This window comes from Esox lucius, chromosome 5, assembly GCF_011004845.1.
Source record: "Esox lucius isolate fEsoLuc1 chromosome 5, fEsoLuc1.pri, whole genome shotgun sequence".
Classification (NCBI taxonomy): domain Eukaryota; kingdom Metazoa; phylum Chordata; class Actinopteri; order Esociformes; family Esocidae; genus Esox; species Esox lucius.
The window spans coordinates 2,154,093-2,168,919 of record NC_047573.1 but is presented as its reverse complement, the minus strand read 5'-3'; the positions used below and the strand labels follow the sequence as shown (position 1 = coordinate 2,168,919).

General features: G+C 37.8%; 1 protein-coding gene across 3 annotated transcripts; it reads right to left on the bottom strand.

Moving 5' to 3' along the window:
- Positions 1–3,749: 3,749 nt before the first annotated feature.
- LOC105007542 (toll-like receptor 4) lies at positions 3,750–13,518 on the bottom strand. 3 transcript variants are annotated; one of them, XM_020046920.2, is made up of 3 exons: positions 13,392–13,518; positions 7,697–7,860; positions 3,750–6,487 (listed from the first exon to the last, which is right to left on the bottom strand). In XM_020046920.2, the coding sequence occupies exons 1-3, from the start codon at positions 13,455–13,457 to the stop codon at positions 4,261–4,263; spliced, it is 2,457 nt and encodes an 818-aa protein (XP_019902479.2). In that variant the 5' UTR covers positions 13,458–13,518; the 3' UTR covers positions 3,750–4,260. The 3 variants fall into 3 exon arrangements, with proteins under 3 accessions (XP_019902479.2, XP_019902480.2, XP_010864812.1); XM_020046921.2 differs by lacking the exon at positions 13,392–13,518 and adding an exon at positions 12,515–12,553; XM_010866510.3 differs by lacking the exon at positions 13,392–13,518 and having other exon boundaries at positions 3,750–4,677; positions 7,697–7,768.
- Positions 13,519–14,827: the final 1,309 nt, after the last annotated feature.

Below are 14,827 nucleotides of genomic sequence, written 5' to 3'. Positions count from 1 at the left end.
GGGACACGGTGGTCTCCCTGATGCATTGTAAATGAACCTGTGTACCAATCCCTCTCCTTTCCCCTGAAGTGTGCACAATTTGTACTGTCCTTCATGCCAACCCCAATCAAATGCCTTTTAGTGGGAAATGGTGAATTTGGATTTTACAAGCTGACGTGATATTTTTGTGTAAAAATGTATGCATTCACTGTGGTAAGTTACTGTGGATAATTGGTTTTATCTAATAAAGGTGACAGATTACTTGGCATTGGGACTTTTAATGTCAATGCTACTGCAAACCAAAACAATATGTGGTTATGGTACGTTACATCCCTTTTAAACCCCAAATTATCATAAAAAAAGCTTTTCTGTTGTTGTCAGGTTTTGTTGAGGCATGGCTTACAGTTTGTTAGTGCTCTGGTTAACATGAATTTAGTCCTCTGGTTGACAGTATGTTAGTGCTCTGGATGACAATATGTTAGTGCTCTGGTTGACATTATGTTAGTGCTCTGGATGACATTATGTTAGTGCTCTGGATGACAATATGTTAGTGCTCTGGATGACAGTATGTTAGTGCTCTGGTTGACACTATTTTAGTGCTCTGGATGACAGTATGTTAGTGCTCTGGATGACAATATGTTAGTGCTCTGGATGACAGTATGTTAGTGCTCTGGATGACAATATGTTAGTGCTCTGGATGACAATATGTTAGTGCTCTGGATGACAGTATGTTAGTGCTCTGGTTGACACTATTTTAGTGCTCTGGTTGACAGAATATGAATATGTATCTTAATTTTACTATGATTTTATTAAGTAAAAATGAATGAACTTCATACATTTATTCACCAAAACGTATGTACTTTTGAAGGGACATGTAGTTGGACGTTCAGTGCTGGGCCTGTGTAAAGTGACTCCGGGGCTGTAATGGATGCCGAAAACAAAAACTACCCACACCTAGCAGGCAAGAAAATGGAACAACCCCTCTGAAATTTGCCTGAAATGCCAGATGGCCAGTCTGCTCGTGGACAGGTTTGGCTGAAGATATTTAATATTAATATTGATGCTGTAGCCCCATCAGCTCCTTGGTCCATTATGGCTCCCATCCCATCTTTAGTGCCTGGGTCAATAACCCCATGTGTCCTGGCCTAAAGTGATGCACTGTAGAGGGGATGGGTTGTCATTATGTCTGCAGAGATATTTATATTCCTACAGGCCAGCGCAATAAGTGAGCTGACTCATCTTTCTGATCTACCAGGCAAACGCCTGACTCGTCTTGAGAACTACTAAGGTCTGCTCTGCCTGCAAGATGCTGGAATCCATAGAGGTTAAAAAAAAGTTTCTCATTGTTAACTCTCGAAAACGTTCTCCCTTCCTTGGACATGAACAAACTCGTGCACACACAGGTTATTCTGTCTTTGTGATGCACACAGGTTATTCTGTCTTAGAGACGCACAGGTTATTCTGTCTTTGTGTTGCACACACAGGTTATTCTGTCTTTGTGATGCACACTCAGGTTATTCTGTCTTAGAGACGCACACACAGGTTATTCTGTCTTTGTGATGCACACACAGGTTATTCTGTCTTTGTGATGCACACACAGGTTATTCTGTCTTAGAGACGCACAGGTTATTCTGTCTTTGTGATGCACACACATGTTATTCTATCTTTGTAATGAGCACAAAGGTTATTCTGTCTTTGTGATGCACACACAGGTTATTCTATCTTTATAATGAGCACAAAGGTTATTCTGTCTTTGTGATGCACACACAGGTTATTCTGTCTTTGTGTTGCACACTCAGGTTATTCTGTCTTTGTGATGCACACACAGGTTATTCTGTCTTTGTGTTGCACACACAGGTTATTCTGTCTTTGTGATGCACACACAGGTTATTCTGTCTTTGTGATGCACACACAGGTTATTCTATCTTTGTGGGTACCAGAAAACCAGAAATCTCTAACCCCAGGCCTTAATCCTTACCTCAGTAAGATATCGGAAAACATTATACAGGACTGGTAAAAACAAGAATAAAATGGGTTTTTGAATTCTTCCAAGCTCTGAAGGGACTACCCTTGTTTGAGGGGAAACTTATTTTTGTATATGTAATTTGGTGAATATGTGCCTATCTATCTACAACATATACACATCTATGTTTTGGGAGTTTATTAAGAGGGGGCACATGTAATGTAAAACTAAAACAAAACATCCCTCTGCCTCTCTATCTACTTTTCTCCCTCTGCCTCTCTATCTACTTTTCTCCCTCTGCCTCTCTATCTACTTTTCTCCCTCTGCCTCACTATCTACTTTTCTCCCTCTGCCTCTCTATCTACTTTTTTCCCTCTCTTTCTTTCCCTCTATATCCTTTTTCCCTCCCTCCCTCTCTCTCCCCTCTCCTCCCTGTCTCTCCCTCTAACTCCCTTTTTCTATCTTCCTCTTCATCCATTTCTCCCTCTCTCCAAAGACTCTTGATCCGCAGGGTCTAGTGGTTTGGATGGTGTGTGTGTCTGTGTGTGTCTCTAGTGGGGTGGAAAGTGATGTGACATTAATGAATTTCTGGTCGCTGCATAGGAGAATGTGGGTCACCTCGTCTTGGCCACAGTAACTGCCTTTAACTGACTGCTCTGGACTCATCAGCGACACGTGCTGAACTGTGAGAGAGGAAGAGAGAGAGGATGTGTGGATGTGTGTGTGTGTGTGCTCAACCCCCCATCAGATATTCCTAGTAGCAGTCTGCTCCATGTCCTAACATTGACATGTTTACTGCACAAAGGTTTGATGTGGCCTTAGATATAGAACATAGATCTAGAACATTAGACAGGCTGATGTCACAGAGCCCCAATACATCAGAAACAAACAATCTGGCAGCCATCTTAGCTAGGACCTATTCTTATTCAGTTACTATAGAAACACAGGACATAAGTGATTTAAAAATTCTTCATAACAGGTTTATTTACTTTATATGATATAAATAACCATGGTTATGCATACAGTAACATAATATGCACAATCACTGTATTCTTTTAAATGAATAAGAAACTTCTACATATAAAGGGCATGATCAATTGGCTATTCATGGCCAAAACATAACCCCCCCTACATTATTTCACAGATAAAATGGTGTGTCCGTCCCTTTGTTTTCTTGACACTTTGCTTTTACCAACCCTCTTTTCCATTTTAATATTTGTCTCATATGTCAAATTTTTTGGGGATATTTCTCTGAGCAATCCATTCAGATTTATTTGTGTCATCATGTCCAGAATAACATACAATGATACTTTGCTCCTCATGTTGTCAGACACCAGCAACAGACTACAAATGCAAACCCTAGAATCAAGACTTGACATGAGCAACAAACTACAAATGCAAACCCTAGAATCAAGACTTGACATGAGCAGCTGTCTTTTGCATGTACTATTTCTGCCAACTAAGTAACTGTGAAGCCGATTCGCCATATACTTAGACACACAAAAGAGGGAAGCTGTTTACAAAATGTCCTGAAATGTGTAATTGTCTGGACTGAAAACTGATAGTCTCCCTGTAGCAATTTAGAATTTGATTCAGCGACAAAAAATACTCTTGGAGTATGAGTTAATATGGTATGAAACTAGTAGATTTGTCAATTAAGAAGTTACAAAATAATTCCAAACAAAAGCATCTAAATACAGTACACTTATTTGGCCAAAATTAAATAAATTTCAACAATTATTTATATTATATAACTTTACATAACATTACAACATTCACTCTGCAAAATGAAGACATCCTTCCCTGGGATTCGCATATCTCTATTGTTAAGATGAGACAGAACACCAATAAAAGAGCATCCTTATCTATGTGTTGTGTTTCTTTGTTGTTAAGATGAGACAGAACACCAACAAGAGTTCATCAGGAGAAGATGAGGAACAGAAACATGCTGTCTGGTGCCATTAAGAGGAACGTTTGATGTTAACATTTTTATTTATATGCTGGGAAGAATCACTCAGATTACATTCAGAGATGTTTGCTATTTCAGCTGTGTGTGAAATTACCAAATGTCTTCATTCTTTTAAAAAGTATTAATAATAATTACTCTAAATTTAATTATATTGAACTGAAATTGAACTACAATTGAAAAAAGGGCATGGTGACCAAAGAGGAAATAAAGATTTGAAATTCAGTTAGACAATTAAATTTACATGAAGTAGGAAATGTCTGATATTTCTTTAGGAGAAATACTGTTAAAAAAATATATGTAACAGGTACTGTAAATAAACCCTTTAGTATTCTTAAGGTGATGCAAAAATCTATTTTGGAGTGTTTGAGAGGACAGCCTTCCTGAGACGAACCCAGAACCTCATGCTGCTGATGGGGTTGTCCTTCCATTTGAGGTAAGTGTTCTTCTTCAAGTATTTGTGGAGCCCAAACACTTTTTTGATCTTCACCTCCTCCACATCCTCCAGTATGATGATGATGATGTTGGGGTTGCCCTCCAGGACCAACCAGCACTGAGCCACCTCAAACTCAAAACGACACCACGCACTATTGATGAAGTGCTGCGAAACCACCACAATGACTTTACGACTACCCATGATTCCCTCATCTATGATGTTGGAAGTGATGGGCTTGCCCACTTCAAAGTCCCGCACATGGAGGCACAGCTGAATGGGAGGGATTCCATTCTCAAGGTTCTCCACCAGTTCCTCCATCACCCAGGCCTCGTCCTTGTTGGAGTAGATTACAAAGGCATCATAAGCACATTCCTGCTGCTGGGACACCTTGTAGCCTCTCTGCAAAATGCAGCAATAACGCAGGTAGAACTGAAACTTGTAGGCCAAGACGGACAATGTAAGAATCAATATTACAACAGAGATGGGCCCTAAAATGTTTAATATCAAGATGTATGTGCAGCTTTCAAGGTCAAAGTCAAACACTGGTGATGATTCAGGTGAGGATGTTTTGCACAACACATTGTGGTGATTCTTTATTATGTTTTTATGGGTCATTATCCACATGATAAAGTCAGATTGGGAGCAAGAGCAATCAATTGGGTTGTTGGACAAATCAAATGTTGTCAGATTTTTGGGTAGATTATGTAGAACATGGACAGCGATGTGAGAAATTTGGTTTTGGCTTAAGTCCATCCATGAAAGCGCAGCAAGGCCTGGATTGGTCACAAAATCTATAGCTGTCAGTGTATTTCCACTTAGAGTCAAGTGCCGTAACTCTTTGAGGTTACCAAAAGACTTCCAGAGAAAACTGTCAATACCACAGGAAGAAATATCCAATATTTCCAGGCGTTTAAGATCCACAAACATATGCAAGAATACGTCTCCTTGGAAATAGTTGCCGGGTATCTTGAGAACTCTCAGATTCCCAAGACCTTTGAATATAAACTCATGTGTGAAGATAATACGTGAATAGGACATGTCCAAATACATCAGGTCTTTGAGGTTCTCCATGTTGAAATTAACGGACTTAAGCTTTGTATGATGGAAGTCTAGCACCTGAAGGGAATCTAATCCTTGGAATGGCTTGTAAAGAAACTGAATTTCAGAGTTCAGACTCATGTTGAGGTGCTGGAGCTTAGGCATGAATTTGAAAATTGTATGACAACAGCCTCTTAGCAATAATTGATTTTTACTAATATCTATATATTGGAGGAGAGGCATATTTATCATTAAATCAAAAAATGCAACAGGATGTATATTTTCTGTGATCGTTAGTTTCTGTAATGTGTACTGATTTGAAAGTTGTCGACTAGGTATGTTTTCTAATCTGCTCCCTGCTAAATATAACTCTTTGATTTGTTTAAATTGGACCCATTCTGTGTCTTTCAATTCTCCATCTATAAGGGAAATCTTTGTGGCATTTATCATACAAAGAAGCAAATTATTTTTTCCCGTGGGTGTCCTTTCAACTATATGAAAATATATTTCCTGGAATTTAATACCACAGAGGCCTTGTAAAAAGTAAAAATCTAAAGTGAGGATCTTATGTTTCCTTCCAAAATGTCCAATAAGTATATTGCCAACATTAAGACCAGATAATGCATTAAGACAGTCTTTAGTGACTTCAGTTGATATAAATGTCTCACGGAGGTCAAGTTTCCTTAGGGTGATGTTCTGAAATGCTCCTGGATCTATATGTATTATAGGATTTCTATTGAGTATAACTGTGATGTTTTTTCCTATTTGCCTTAAGACAGCTGTGTCATCTGCTCTTATGACAGTTATGTTGTTAGCATGCAGGTCCAATATCCTGAAGTCTGTGAAGTTGATGAGATAGGATGGGATTTGCATGGAGAGAAGCTGGTTAGCCCCCACATTTAACTCTTGCAGTTTGTTTAGATAGTTGATATGCAAGTCCTCAATGGAGAGAAGGCCTGTATCTACAAGAACAAGCTTTTGCAGTTCATGTAGTGTGTTTAAATCTTTATTCCCAATGTGTTCAATGGGGTTACCAGTAAGAACCAATGTCCTTACATTCCGCACATTGTTGAAAGCATTGCCAGCTATATGTTGGATTCTACATCTGTTGAACAAGGAAAAATAATACAATTCAATGTACTTCTCCAGAACATCTGTAAACTACAGTACCCTTCATTTTTATTGGGTTAATGAAGAATGTGTACTTTTTTCTGCTCTATATTCCTCAAAGGTTTGGATTTGAGATCAATCAACTGTTATCTAGTTAAAGGGCTCTGAGCCTTGCGGTGACCTTAGGCGGTGTGTATCATATCTAAGACATTTCTAGGAATGAGAGCATTTTTCACACCTAATTGGCCAGACAGAGGATCGAAAAGTTTATTTGTGAACCAAACTACAACACAGACTATCATATCACAGTGGATATTGAAGAAGGTGCGAGATCTGATGAATAAATGTGTTCATGTTTTGTTTAACATAAATCCTCCATATCATACCAATTGTGCTACAAGACGATTTGAGTAGTCGTGGTTGTTCTTGATTCTTGACTGAAAAGAGCATTCAAATATATCTTTCAGCAATGCTCCTATTAGTAGATATGTTGGTAAATGTACTTAGTCTCAACATTTTCCTGCTTTCAAAAAGGCTATAACTCTTTGGAGACTACTTCCTGCTGTAGCAGGTATGGAATAAGCAGGGTAAAAGCATATGTGCTACTTCCCAATGAGATCTGCAGCAATTATGGGTGCATTACCAAAATCCACAGCATACTACCTCATCTGTGAAAAACAGTGGAGGGGATGTTATGTTATTGGTCATGTAACTGCTGACAGCAGCGGATTGAATTGTGAAGTGAACAGACAAATCTAGTCTGCTAATCTGCAAGCAAGTGCCTCCAAACCTACTGGACAGAGCTTGATCATACAGCAGGACAATGACCTCAAACATATTGTCATAACAAACAGGAAGTCTTTCAGGGCAGAAAAGTATACAGTTCTTGACTGCACTAGTCAATCTGCCAATGCAAATCTGTTTAATTTCCTGATTATTAGACCAGATCTTCCACCAATTTGTCTTTGTAAACAAATACAATTAAAATAATGTCAACCACTAGGGGGCTTGTTTTTACTACATCTTTTGTATAAGAAGGTGAAACTATTATTTCCACAAATATACAAATAAAAACTCACTAATTGTTTTATTTCAAATCCAAAATTTTGTGTAAAGCCAAAATATGAAAAAGGTCAATGTGCCAATAATGATGGATGCAGTACATTAACAATGAAGATGTTCAAAGGACAAAAAAATAGAGTACCTCGTAAGATCAAGGAACTGTAAATCCACCAGTTTAGGGAAAAGGTTCTGGTGTAAAGATGCCAGGTTGTTGAAGCTAAAATCCAGATATTCTGTTTTGGGGTGAAGGGCTGGTATGTAGCTCAGGTTTTTCCCTGCACAGACGTATCTCATCTTTGGTAACACCTAAGAAATAATTACATGTTAAGACACCTTAGGTTTATCACAATATTATACGAGACACATTATGATGGACGTAATCCGGAAAATATATAATACTGTAAATATCCTTTAGTAATTTGACACAATGATATTACAAATAAATAATAATAATAATAAAATATTATTGTTGTTGTTGTTATTCAGCTTGTTATAGAATCTCAAAGCTCTTGAAGAGCAAGAAACTGGTGACATATCATGACAGGTCAAACTCGTATTTTTATTTAATATTTGCCTTTATTTAAACAAGCACTTTTTAATACAATAATAGCATGTAGATAATATGCATGATGAAACACAGTCTTATGTATGATACTAGTTTAATACATTATAATATGTATCAATATAGCAGCACTCAAAGAAAAAAGTAACACAAAATATTTTTTTCAAGCCAAACCACCAGCAATATCTAAATGCATTCAAGCCTGAACAAATTTTGTTCTTTTGCTACTTCTGTTGCACAAGAAAAAAAGTAAGTGTTTTTACCTAGCTCTGAAGCTCTGCTTTGCATGTCAAGTACTAAACCAGACCTGTGTTCTTGTGCTGTAATTAATTGATTAACTTTGATAAATAATGGGATCTGTAATGTTTCTGCAAGAGTATCTTGTAAGTAGTCAAAAGTTAGTGCTTCACTGTCCGCAGGTATAAATCAAGGGAACAGTGAAAGAGTGCATCTAATGGCTCAAAGGACAAAAGGTGAGCTGGATTATATCCCCGAGTCCAAAACTACACAAGCTCTATTTCTGTAAAGGAATCCAATCTTGTTTTAAATTTTTCTTTTAAAATAGACAAAGTTTTGGTTCATAAAACTTTGAATAAACTTTGATTGCTATGTCCTTCAATATGGAGGTGGTCAGGTTATAGAGCTTGAGTTCAGATGATGGTGTTCTGACATTCTCTTTTATACAAAGATGTCAGTCTGAGACAAATTTTACAGTTGAACCCAGTGGTTTACCAAAAAAAAAGATACAAATGGACATTGGACAATAAAATGGTCATTCACCAAGCATTTGAATTGACCCATAGACACTGAAACATCTAGCTGAAGTTTGCAAAATCTTCCATGGGTCACGAGCATAATAGATAACAGCATGTATCCCTAACTTTGAATGAGCCTGTGGTATCTCTAAGATGAACCCGTCTTGAGAGAACTTTGAACAAATGTTGATTTCATGAAAAGTAATTTTTGATTTAACGTAGTTTGTTTGGTATGAGGTATATTCAATCATAAGCCAATGTCTGGCCCTTCTGGAAACCTGAGAGCCACAGCAAACTGAAATGTATCGAAGAAAATGATCATAAAACGCAAAGCTGTATGATGGACTACATCATACTGAAGCTGTCTTACAACCCCGTTTCCAAAAATGTTGGGACACTGCGTAAAATGCAAATAAAAACAGAATGCAATGATGTGCAAATCATTTATTCCTATATTTAATTCAAAATAGTACAAAGACAACATATCAAATGCAATTACAGCTTCAAGTGTTCTTGGGTATGTTTCCTCCAGCTTTGCACAGTTGATTTGAACAGTTCCTCCCTTTCTTCCTTGTAGATCCTCTCAAGCTCTCTCAGACTGGATGGGGAGCATCAGTGAACTGCACTGTTTTTCATCAAGGATCTCTCTATATTTTACTGTGTTCATCCTACCCTCAATGCTGATCAGTCTCCCAGGTTTTTCCGCTGAGAAGCCTCCCCATAGCATGATGCTTCCACCACCATTCTTCTGTATAGCGATGGTATAAGCCAGGCGATGAGTGGTACCTTGGCATTTAGGCGTAATAAATGGATTTTGATCTCATCAGATACTTTTTGTGGTCTTGATCTCCGTCCTTCAGATGGCATGTCATATGTCTTTTACTCAAGAGAGGCTTCTGTCCAGCCACTTACCATAAAGGAAAGATTGATGGAGGTTTGTAGAGATTGTTGGTTCCGTCTCTGCTGGGTGACTCCGACACCATTGGATTCATGGTCACCTCCCTGACCAAGGCCCTTCTTGCCCAGTTACTTATTTTGACTGAAATGCTTACTTTAGGAATAGTCTTGGTGGTGGCAAACGTCTTCCATTTCACATTGATGGACCCCACTGTGTCTACAGAGACCTTTTAACACTAGAACTTCCAGGCCTTTTTGACCCCCAGTAACCGCCAGAGTCGAACGCCATTTGGCGTCATTAGAATACATATCCTCCCTATTAACATGGACATTCTCCTCTTCTGCATCACCGTCCAGCCAGAGCATCAGTTAATCTACTGCGTCATCATCCAACTATATAGAAGTATACAAAATAAATTAATTACAGAATTTGTTTGTTTTAAATGGTTAATTAATTCGTTGTAGTGGTGCTATCGAGTTGATTTCAACACCAATGCATAGATCTCCTAGATTTCTGGCATATACGATCTTTCTATAGGTGACATGAATAAGTTATCGAAAAATGAGGAGTTATTAGAAAAAGACGAGATATCATTGGAATTTCGTTTTGTGAATAATTATTTAGCCTAATAAATTTGTAGTTCATTCATCTTCAGTAAAATAAGTCGGTAGAATGTTTGTGCGACTTGGTTTCTCTTTCCCTCCAAAAATAATGTTCAAACTCAAACGCCAATTGGCATAGGCATTTGGCAGTTCTAGTGTCAAAAAGCTTTTTTTAATAACCTGAGGTCTGCAGAGATCCATGGGCTTCATGACAAGTTATTTGCACCATGGGTTTGGGAGGATTTATTGATTTCGTAGCTCTGTTATTATGGCTTATTGTGTGTAGCAGTGATTCTGTTGCATTCATTTTACTGTGGTGCCCCGCCAAGGCAAAATCTTTCCTGAGAAGTCTAGAAAAAAAATCAATAATCAAAACGTTTTGTTCGACAAATGACAAATGATTTGTCAGGGTACAACATCTTTCTTACGGGTATTTAGCTCATTGTGCCATTTTCTGTATGCAATTTGAGAAACACAGATTGCCTTGTCATAGTAATCGGAACCCCCAATATGCTCTATGTAAATGAGCTGTACGAGAAGCACAATGTCCTCACCACGTTCGAAACCACTCGTTCTCCCGGTGCGCGAAACCTGTTTCAGAGTGTATGCCTCTATAGAAGCAAGGGTTTAGACAGGTTACCAGAGGAACACACTGTATAAGTTCCAGTCATTTGTTTCCTTTAGTTAGTTAATTAGCTATTCAGTTAAAACACAAAACATTCTCACCTCTTTTAGATGTTTAGATATTGCTGCCCGGTTGTATGCACGGTTGTTTTGAGAAACAATGACATCAGTAAAGGTTTCGCTAGCTAAGCCTACTATTTCGCTAGCTAAGCCTACTATTTCGCTAGCTAAGCCTACTATTTCTCCAGCTAACCCTACTATTTCGCTAGCTAACCCTACTATTTCGCTAGCTAACCCTACTATTTCGCCAGCTAACCCTACTATTTCGCCATGCTGGCTAGCTGTTCATCCAACATGAAGTGCAATGTCAATGGATCCGCTTTCAATGGGATTTTTCTTTGTCAAAATATTTAAATACGTTGCAGCAAAAGAGAAAGTTACAGTGACAATAATATCAGGTAACTTTAGCTGGTCTGACGAATGTCTGAATCAAATTGCGTATTTACTTGAACCTAAATAACCTCATTAATTGGTAAAAACATTTTAGTACCAAGGTTATTCTCTGTATTTTAATATTAAGTTTATTAATTACTTTACTGGGCAGAGTAGAGACAGGGTCTTGAAAGTAAGAGACAGTGGTACAGAAGAGAAAACCATCAGGGGACATGGAAGAGCAGAGAGTAGACCAGAGTGAAACAGAAAAGAGAGAGCCGAGATGAGTGGACAAAAGAGCGGAAAAAGATATGGAGAGAATTAAAGAGGAATAGAGGAGTGAGGAAGAAAGTAAAGAAGTGATGGAGGGAATGGGGAGAGGACAGAACAGATGGAGAGGAGTGCATAGGAAGAAAGGTGAGAGGGAGAAAGGAAAGAGATGGAGTGAAATGAGGAGGACACCTAGCTCCCTGCATGTGCCACTCCCTCAAGTGCCCCCCCCCCATCAATGAGCTGAACTACAGGAAATAGTTTTCCTAAAACCTAGAAGATTTGTGTTGCCCTACTCTACAACCCCCCCCCCCCCCAGAGGAAACACTGGAAGACTGATGGCAACATTGGAAATTAAGTCTATCCAAATATTCAAACGGTCTGAAACTTTCTGAAGGCACAGTATATATGTGTTATATATACACAGCTCCGGAAAACATTATGAGACATCCAAAAAAGTTGAAAAGTTTTGACTGAGGAACAGAAGCGTTCCATTTGCAGTGGTCTCTTAATTTTAACCCTTCTGTTCCTCACTCAGAACCTTACTTTTCAACTTTTTTGGAATGGAAAGAAAAAGGTGCAGTGGTCTCTTAATTCTTTCCGGAGCTGTATATATATATTTGGATGGGATTATATTTGCACTCATTGCCAGATTTGTAAAAGTCACAAGCCATTCATTTGGGAGTTCTTTGACATTTTCCCTTGGTGATAGATTACAGATGGATTTTCCATATGTGTTACCACAATTCTATTCCCTATTGAAACAGAAAGGCATTTAAAGCCATATTACAGTTATTTTGAATTGAGGTGTACTTACACATTTTCAATGAACCCTTTGGATTTCCCTGATAAGACTTCGAACTGTGACTGTCAGACTGTAAAGTATCTGCTGATAGAGTTCATATGTTGTACTGAGTCTGAGTTCCCAAATCCAATAAAACAATCTATTTTATTCTCACTACATGGTTTGTAAATTAAAGCATTATCTCTATTCTTAAATTAAAACATTATCTATATTCCTTAAATTAAAGCATTATCTCTATTCTTAAATTAAAGCATTATCTCGATACTATAAATTAAGGCATTATCTCGATTCTTAAATTAAAGCATTATCTCTATTCTACAAGATTTATTTTCTTTTGCTAGTGACTTCTACTTACTTCGTGAGCTCAGATCTTATCACAGGAATATGACTTGCATGTGTTGTGGGTTCCTATAGCAGACTAGTATGAAAAAGCATCTATGAAAGTAAATACACACACTGTTGATAAACAGTGTCAGCTTAAAAAACATGTCAGCTTAATGAAAACGGAGTTGCAGGTAGACATGTCTATTTGTTTTTCAATCAAGGGAAATAGGGGAATAGGGAACGTGATCAAATATGGATCTATGTTTGACTATCTTTTTAGCTTTTCACAAATGCTCTCTAAAATATGCTTGCATTGGAAATAACATTAGAGGGTTAGATGATTATTCACCTTGATGGAAAGGATGAGAAGACTGAAGAGAGTCTTGATAGTAAATACAGACTATATTATGATAAAAACAAGCTGTAAAACACTTAAGTCAGTGCAGAGCTCTGAAAAATTGTAAACTTCAAATTAGAAATCAGTAAAATACTAAATCAGTTATCAGAAATTCCAGAAGACATGAACATGATTCTTGGATTGAAGTGTTTTATAATCATAGTTTACCTGTGTGCAAATGTCTTCTAACACGGCATTCAGAACAAACACTATCCAGATCAGAGCCGATGCCATGTTGTTCACTCAAACATTCAATCAGTGGTCATAACACTGGTCAATATTAGACTGTCTGTTTGGGAAGTGTGTATGTGTGTGTTTAGGGGGTGTTAAAACGTTTTCCTCTTTTCTGTTCCTCATATATCTAAATGTCTTCCCCCCATTTCAGATAACAGTTCTTCTTGAAGTATTTGTGGAGCCCAAACACTTTCCCTGTGTGATGACTGCCTGTGATTTTAAGATGAGACAGAACATCCAAAAAAGGACATAATTCTCAATTTTTGTATATCTGTGTTTACATGAGACAGAACACTGATAAGAGGACATCCTTATCTATGTGTTGTATTTCTATGTTGGTAAGATGAGACAGAACACCAATGTGAGTTCATCAGGAGAAGATGAGGAACAGAAACATGCTGTCTGGTGCTGTAAATAGGAAGCTTTGATGTGAAAACAGTTATTTATATGGTGAGACGAACAACTCAGATTACATTCAGAGATATGTGACTTTTTCAGTTGTGTGTGTAAATACCAAATGTCTCCATTCTTTTTAAAATGACTAATAATAATGACACTGCATTGAATGACACTGAACAGAAAAATAACTATCAATGAAAAAAGCATGGTAACCAAAGAGGAAATTCAGTTAGACAATTAAATTCAATTTAATTATTTATGCATAAAGTTGGAAATGTCTGATATTTAATTAGGACAATGCTGTTAGTAAAGTAGACATAACAGTTATAGAATTCATCAACAATTCTTAAGCTGATGCAAAAATACATTTTAGAAGGACAGCCTTTCTGAGAGTCCTGGGGATTCTTTACTGGATTAGGGTATTTCTATAATATTCAGGGCAGTTGTCACACACTGCGAACAAATTCATTAACGAACATATGGTAATTATGAAAAATGTTCAAAGTTGGTGTGAAGTGTCTTGACTTTCAGATCTGTTCCCAGGGAACCTATTGATAGTTTAGACAGAACCGGAATTCCCATCTCCTGCTTTATGTTTACCGGCTTAGGGCCCCTGTTTTAACCTTAACCAAGCTGCCTTTGTGTGTGTGTATGTGTGTGTGTCTATGTGTCAGTCAGCAATGGTGTTTGTGTGTGTCAGTGAACACGTTTGGCATTTGGCAGCTCTGAAGACTGCCCAGCTGAACATTAACTATTCATGATGTGCAGTACAGTCAGTGTCGCTATGGCAGAAAGGTCATTGAAAAATGATCACTTAGGTTTGGCAGCAGCAACTCCCTGCATCAACGCGTGAAAATACTCTTTGTACATATTTGCCCCTCATTCTGCCCCTTGATTTTTATTTAAAAAACAATAATCTGTATTGTAGTTATTGTAGCCTGTGACTGTATTACAGTTATAGTAGCCTGTGA